The following is an 8,541-nucleotide window of genomic DNA, read 5'->3' as shown; positions in this document are numbered from 1 at the left end:
CACTGATGTTGTTTGAGGCAGTAGAATGAATGTACTGCTGGCTGCGTTCAGCAGAGCAGGCCACAGCATTGTGGAAATATAAATATTATGGAGAGCAACCATGTCGATTAGAATAAGCAGTCTCTATTCATGACATTTCTATCTTAAATGCTCCACAACGGTTTCCTGCTGAACATGCCCGTGTGTTGGCACCAAGGCTGGTTACAGGATATGGGTCCACTTGATGGTTAAGCAAACAATACCAGCTTTTTTGCATGTACACTAGTTCATGCAAAGTGTGCAAAGTATGAAAAGGATGAGAACAGGTGATAGGTACTATGCATGTAACCTGACCTCGCAACTGAATTAAAGTTGTGTGTGTGTGTGTGTGTGTGTGTGTGTGTGTGTGTGTGTGTGTGTGTGTGTGTGTGTGTGTGTGTGTGTGTGTGTGTGTGTGTGAGAGAGAGGGAGGGAGGGATTGGTGATGTTATCTCTACTCCTGCCAACATGTTGGGATTATCACGTGTTTCATCATGTGTGTGTTTCTGTTTCTATAGTCCCTAAATTGACCCCATAGCTGAAGTGTTGAATGATGCAATATTGTCAAAGGTAATATAGCTGTCACTAATGACACAGTTGATTTATTAGTAGTACACATCATTTGACTGTGACAAACACTGTAAATGTTTGGCTCACTCAGAAGTCTAGTCAAATACTCAGAGCTGATTCCCCTTGAGCTACTTTCCTAATTAGAACTGATATGGTTTAGATGGCAAAGATTGGCTGATTTTTGACACACAGCATGTGAAGAGAACCAACAACGAAATAGATAGATAGATTGTCCAAATAAAACTCATTAAATCAGACTGATCATCTGTATCAATATCTATCTGTACTTTGTGCTCATGAACACATTCAGCAGGTAGGACTGGTAGACAGCTGCATTCTGCATTACGAGAAGATAAATATTAAGAGGAAATTCCAGAGGTGTTTGGAGGCTGTCGTTGACACTTACTTTACAGTAGTTACATAACCAATGAGAGGAACCTGGTTTACTTACTGACACGTTTCTGGTTCCTGGACACGGTGCTGTCTTTGTATACCTCCAGACCAACCAGACCCAGACAGAGTAACAACAGAGACCATGGGACTCATTTGGGCCCTTAAATTTCACAGATGAGATCCAAACTTCAGGCAGATGTGATGGCCGTGGCTGGAAAAGAAGTGGAAAGAGATTGGAATCGGATAACAACAACACATAAAGAGGAAGTCCTGCCGTACAGAACTTCCTGTGGCCTCTGTTAAGCCACTTTCCCCCCTGCCCCCTTGGACTCCTTTCCATCTTGCTACCCATGGACTGACCCCTTTCACCCCCCACAAGGAAGGAAGTATCTGTCACCCTATCCCCTGCCAGACCCAAACCAGACCCCACTCTCCTCCACCCCCCTCAACCTCTACCTCAGTCGGGTATTCTAGCATGTGGTTTAAGGGGTATTAATCAAATAAAAATGTATTTGTCACATGCGCCGAGTACAACAGGTAGACCTGACAGTGAAATGCTTACTTACAAGCCCTAACCAACAATGCAGTTTAATAACTCGACCTACTTGTAGTGTAGGTAGCACCTACAGCAGTGTAAAAGGGGGGGGGCAATGCAAATAGTCAGGGTAGTCATTTGATTAGATGTTATGGTGTCTTATGGCTTAGGGGTAGAAGCTGTTTAGAAGCCTCTTGGACCTAGACTTGGCGCTCTGGTACCACTTGCCATGCGGTAGCAAGATGAAGCTACAGTATTACCATAGTATATATATGGCAAGATGAAGCTACAGTATTACCATAGTAAATATATGGCAAGATGAAGCTACAGTATTACCATAGTAAATATATGAAGCAATTACCATAGAAATGAAGATGAAGCTACAGTATTACCATAGTATATATATGGCAAGATGAAGCTACAGTATTACCATAGTAAATATATGGCAAGATGAAGCTACAGTATTACCATAGTAAATATATGGCAAGATGAAGCTACAGTATTACCATAGTAAATATATGGCAAGATGAAGCTACAGTATTACCATAAATATGGCAAGATGAAGCTACAGTATTACCATAGTAAATATATGGCAAGATGAAGCTACAGTATTACCATAGTAAATATATGGCAAGATGAAGCTACAGTATTACCATAGTAAATATATGGCAAGATGAAGCTACAGTATTACCATAGTAAATATATGGCAAGATGAAGCTACAGTATTACCATAGTAAATATATGGCAAGATGAAGCTACAGTATTACCATAGTAAATATATGGCAAGATGAAGCTACAGTACAGTATTACCATAGTAAATATATGGCAAGATGAAGCTAAAGTATTACCATAGTAAATATATGGCAAGATGAAGCTACAGTATTACCATAGTAAATATATGGCAAGATGAAGCTACAGTATTACCATAGTAAATATATGGCAAGATGAAGCTAAAGTATTACCATAGTATATATATGGCAAGATGAAGCTAAAGTATTACCATAGTAAATATATGGCAAAATGAAGCTACAGTATTACCATAGTAAATATATGGCAAGATGAAGCTACAGTATTACCATAGTAAATATGGCATGAAGCATGTAAATATATGCAAGATGAAGTAAATATATGGGATGAAGTATCTGTACTACCAGATGAAGCTTATTACCATAGTAAATATATGGCAAGATGAAGCTACAGTATTACCATAGTAAGATGGAGTTATTACCAGAATAAGTATTTTTTATTTATAGATGTTTTATTTAACCTTTATTTAACTAGGCAAGTCAGTTAAGAACAAATTCTTATTTACAATGACAATAAGTATACCTATCCAGTCTATTCAAATATACATGAAGCATGTAGGGGTTGTGGCTGAAGGTCAATTTGGGATTGAGTATCTGAACTCCCCTCACCCCACAAGATAGGAAGTCGCCCCTTAACCTTCTCCCCAGACCCCACTCCCAACCACAACCACAACCACCCATCACTACCACCACCATCCCCCAACCATATCCAAATCCCCTATCACCACCACACATAACTTTAGAGTTCATTTTCATGGAAATTCACTCTGTGAGGTCAGCATAGAAATTCACTCTGTGAGGTCAGCATAGAAATTCACTCTGTGAGGTCAGCATAGAAATTCACTCTGTGAGGTCAGCATAGAAATTCACTCTGTGAGGTCAGCATAGAAATTCACTCTGTGAGGTCAGCATAGAAATTCACTCTGTGAGGTCAGCATGGAAATTCACTCTGTGAGGTCAGCATGAAATTCACTCTGAAATTCACTCTGTGAGGTCACACTCTGTGAGGTCAGCATGGAAATTCACTCTGTGAGGTCAGCATGGAAATTCACTCTGTGAGGTCAGCATAGAAATTCACTCTGTGAGGTCAGCATATAAATTCACACAATCGAAACACTCTAATACAACATACCAACCTGTTCTACTGTGTCGGGTCAAATCATGAGAATATAATGGACACTCCCAAAAATAAATTAGGGCATCTCCAAGCATGAAAGGATATTGATGTTGTTCTAGACTGCTATTTTTAGGGCCCCCCCAAGCCAATTCAAAGCGTGACCAACGAGGAGAGTATCAGACCTCCTGAAAGCCCTCCTTCCATTCTCCAATATAAAGGAAGCTACTCCGTCACTGACTTATGGTCAGTTTGGTGTAAGACGTGTAGATTGGTTACTCTCTGATCAGTCAAATGGTTATATAGATTTAGGATATACAGTATGTGTCTATACACTGTGGACTACATCTCAATCTGATTTATACAGTGAAGACTTTCTCAGTCCTTCCACTCTTTCACACTACATACTGGTACATGTGTGAACCAGTACAGCTATCAGCACCCCCTTCAGTAAAGACTCTTTCAGAATTCTTGGTCCAACTGGTGGTGTGTACTCAAACATCCCAAATGCCATATCAATGCACCCATTTGCTTTATAAATCATATATTCTGGGTTTATATAAATATTGAAAAGATTGCCCTACAATCCCCATAGAAAGCCAGTGTGATGCTACTGTACAGCTGTACTGTATGTAATGCAGCTGGCGCCTGACTGGACTATGAGGTGAATGGGTTTTGGGGGGTAATTTGGGTGTGGGGGTCGTTCGACAGTTAGGGAGTTGGCGGCTGAAGGGGGAGGTAACCACTAACCTGCCCCCTGGTGTTACCGTGGAGACTGGAGCATATGAAGTCGTGTTGTTTCTCTGACTGCTCAATCAGGTCACGTGAAGTTGGTCAGGAGCGTCGGGCGCCGCAGCCGTCTCGTCTGACATGAGGGAGAGCGTAATCTGCCAGATGCAGTGCCATAGGCACCCTCGGGGCATAAGGCAACTGCCATCAGCCCGCAGTGGCACACAGAGAGAGAGAGAGAGAGAGAGAGCGCCCTGGTAGTCAGCCAGAAAGGCCAGCATATGTTGGGTTTTAAGAAGTTAAACAGGCTTGGGTGACATTTAGGCATTCTGTAGCACAGAAAATATTCAAATCATGCCTGTGTGCTCTGCGTTGTTGAATACTTTGCTTGAATCCCGCCCGGTGGAAAATGGAGAAAGAGAGAAAAACTAAGAAAACACAGAGTTTCCTGGACTGGATTGGACATCTGGTCCCCAAACAGAACCCCCCCCCACACACACACACAAACTGAGAGCCTGGTCGGGAGCCCCCACTTCCAAAAGTCCCCCATCTCCCTTTGCGCTCCATTTTTTTCAAATCATTCCCCTAAACTCCTACTAAACACAGGAACACACACGTTTCCCAACTCTCCCAGGACCCACCCCTCCTCTTTCTTCCCCTCTCTCCAAGCTAAGTGACATGATCCCCTAGCATTATGTTCCTATTAAAACACATGTCTCGATCATCACAGGGTACGCAGAAGGTCCGAGTGCAGAAAAAGCAACCAACGTCTGGATGTGTAGCCACTGGACCATGGTCCACCTGGTCTACGCCAGGCGTTGTGGGGTTATCCAGGTGGAACAGGGCCCTGTTTATACTGTAGTTCTAAGCCCAGTGGCTCCAGTTTCAGTTGCTGTGGTGTTAAAGGCTGAAAAGAGAGTGTTGATGGATGTCAACTTAACACAAGAGCTGGAGAAAAACAAACAACCACAGTAATAAGTCAACGGTGACAAAGAGTATGCTGCTCAAAACGTAGTGTAAACTCTTCCAAAAGGCTTCTCGGCTGTCCCCATTGGATAACCCTTCTTAGTTCCAGGAACCTGGAACCTGGAATCAGCAACAGTTCTTCACAGCCGAAGAACCCTTTTAGGTTGTAGATAGCACCTTTTTTCAAAGAGCGTATATATCAGTTGAATTAAGGATGACTTGCAGGACCAGCACACAGAGAGGTGTTAGAGTTTGTCATTTGCCATGTGAACCAACAAGTACTCCATCCCAACCGGACTACACTGGATCATTCTTGATTGAGCTAGTTCTGGTAGTGTCATGCTGATGTAATGTTTCGACTGCAGAGGACTTCTAGAACCAATCAAAGTGGAATGCTGGAGTCTGTGATATGAGGAATATTCACACACAGTTTCATGTATTCCTTTGTGCTTCACATGTTGTTCAAACATAAACTACAGTATGTAGACTATAGGAACATCAGCTGGATGCTGCACCCTCCATTCGTTTCAGTTTATAGGGATGGCCTACATAGGGGTTTGTCTTCACAATTGTCTCTCTGCATAAGAAGAAGCATTCAATTCTGGAACATTTTTGTAAGACATCAATGAATAAACAAATGAAAGAATGAATGAATACATTAAAACATCTGTTCACTATTGACCCCTGGAGTAATGTGTACAGGAAGAGAGACCCCCTTCTTTCTCTGAAGAGGCAGGAATGCGATAATTGAAACCGTGTGTGTTGTAGAAACACAGCCGCAGAGTGTGTGTGTGTGTGTGTGCCTTTTCCCTGCTATTGGCCTACACACTGGCTGGTTCCCACTGCTTGTGTACGTGTTTGTTCTGGGCTTGGAATCAGATACCACTTCACTACCCAGTACCATTCCCTGTCTCATAGTGGCATCCTTGTTTTCTGGATCTATATTACTGGACCAAGCAGAGATCCTGCAGTAGAGCCTACATTGGAGAGGATAATACGATATAATAGTCGAGTTTCTAAAATCGTCAGCACACACACACACACACACACACACACACACACACACACACACACACACACACACACACACACACACACACACACACACACACACACACACACACACACACACAATGAGCATATTTTCTTTGTCAATGAAAGAAACCAGATACAGTGACCGTAGGACGGCAACATTGAGAAGTGATTTCATATGTAGGCCTATATTATACATACTTGACCTAATCACTGATCTGGGGATATGATTGAATAATTCCCTCACAGATTACAATACAGTGCAGCCGTTGTACAGTACAGTCACATGAGGGCAGGTCTGTAGTCGCTGCTCCACAGGGCGGGACAGATAATGATGACGTACAGTGAAAGCTGCCTGTCTGTCTCGTGGAGAAGCGGAGTCGTGGAGCTCGGATGGGATAGTCTACTCTCCGGATGCTAGTGGAGTGAAGGTGTATCTGTCGGATAATATGCTGCCGATCACTCTACCGACGTCGCCGATTCAGTTCCATCTGAAATAGGCTACTCTGGTGACGGATATCCAAGCGGTTTGTCTCGTGATTCCAGCATTGATGGCAAGAAAATAATATTCCCCAAAACAAGAGGCGGCTTCTGTGGTCAACCTGTCTGCGAATGCACCCTACAAATTAAAACGCGCGTTTCAATCATTTACCCCACATTCATACAACAAGTTTCAGCGATCTTACTTGTTTTTTTTGGACCTTTGCATTTCCCCCTTCAACCATGGACGAAGACAATCAAGGTAACGTACATCCCTTTCACACGCATGTTTATCCTTCATGTGTCGATGTGTTGTTGTGTACACTATGATCATATGGGGTAGGCTACAGCAGGACCCAAGGCCGGTTTAATGACAACAATCAGGTTAACACCGTATTTGGTATTGTGATATTTCACATAATAATAATATAATCTGTCTATGTTTTATGTTACAATATATTTAAGGATGACGTTAGAAAATAAGAAAAAATACGAAATAAATAGAAGGCATTTAGAATGTGAACCTTTATCCCTCTACGTTGAGACACAATTTACATGTTCACCCTCACTCGTGTATGGTATAGCGACCCAGCTATGAGCATGTTTCATGGTTTCATGAGAAGTCATCTGAAACAGAACCATCAGTCATCACACACAGTGGATGTGTAGCACGCTAATGCAGGATGGAGGGGTATGGATTGACCTATATTCTGCGTAAATAACAAACAGGACTGTCACACTCCAGCGGATAGGCATGATGCCTGTATGAATACATCACTGTCACGAGGCTGAATGCAGAACGCTACTCCCTTGGCTTATTATGAAGACTTTTAGTCACCAGGTCAGTTACACACTCATTCCAGGCAAGCTCAACAGGTCCTTCCATATGTAGGGAAGGCTAATTCAAGCATTGCTCAGTGATATGTACAGTTATGAGGAATTGAAGAGTGCTCTCTCTGGCTCAGTTCCATGACTAGATGCTTTGTGTAGGAATATGTGTGTGTTGACATAAGCACAATCGGCTCCGTACGCTACACATGATTTGGATATCTCTATTTGAGCCAGAGAAGTCCAGGAAAAACTTCTGGTCCTAGTCCCAACTACAGTCCCAAACCACCTTTTGAGAAAACACTGATCTACAGCTGTTGCTAGGCCCCTTTACTGTTTAGTCCAGAGCTATGTGATGTATGTTGTTCACTGTGGCAGAGTGGAGCGAGGGAAGAGGGTACAGAGCCCTCATTGTGCTGCTATCAAAGTGCTTCCCCTCCAGTGGTGGGTGGGAGACGTCAGCCACACAGACACAGACACACAGACACACAGACACCACAGACAGACAGACACCACAGACAGACACACAGACAGACACACCACAGACAGACAGACACCACAGACAGACAGACACCACAGACAGACACACCACAGACAGACAGACACCACAGACAGACAGACACCACAGACAGACAGACATATTGTATGGTCCTGTGATGCCAACCAGAGATAATTGACAGTTAGACTGCCGAGAGAGGAAGATCAACCCCCCCCCCTCCATTCCATCCTATCCCTGTTCCCCCTCTCCCTCACAGCAGTTCTCCCTAACAGAGAGAATGAATGAATGGATGGATGGATGGATGGATGGATGGATTGTGGTCTGGAATGATAAGAGAAGTGTCAGTGTGGGTATTTGTGTGTGTGTGTGTGATGTAGGGGATCTCTGTGTGTGTGAGTAGTGGAAGGGATGTGTGTGTATTGGAGGGGAAGTCTGTGTGTGGGTTGAAGGGGATGTGTGTGTGTGTGTGTCCATGTGTTGGAGGAGATGTGTGTGTGTGTGTAATATAGGCCATGCTGTTTTCACTCATCTGGAATAACGTATTAATATGTCCTGGAAGGATACCCATAGC

The 8,541-nt window shown here is 43.2% G+C and overlaps 1 protein-coding gene across 1 annotated transcript in view; it reads left to right on the top strand.

Annotated features, from left to right (window-relative positions):
* The first annotated feature begins 6,520 nt into the window (after positions 1-6,520).
* LOC135554613 (cytohesin-3-like) overlaps positions 6,521-8,541 on the top strand; it is a 39,364-nt gene continuing 37,343 nt past the window's right edge. The window contains exon 1 of the mRNA XM_064987009.1: positions 6,521-6,905. Within this exon, the coding sequence (XP_064843081.1) occupies positions 6,887-6,905 (19 nt within the window). The 5' untranslated portion in view covers positions 6,521-6,886. The remainder of the gene's footprint in view (positions 6,906-8,541) is intronic.

The sequence above is a fragment of the Oncorhynchus masou genome, chromosome 14 (genome assembly GCF_036934945.1).
Source record: "Oncorhynchus masou masou isolate Uvic2021 chromosome 14, UVic_Omas_1.1, whole genome shotgun sequence".
NCBI classification, from domain to species: Eukaryota; Metazoa; Chordata; class Actinopteri; order Salmoniformes; family Salmonidae; genus Oncorhynchus; species Oncorhynchus masou.
This window is presented reverse-complemented; position numbering and strand designations above follow the sequence as displayed.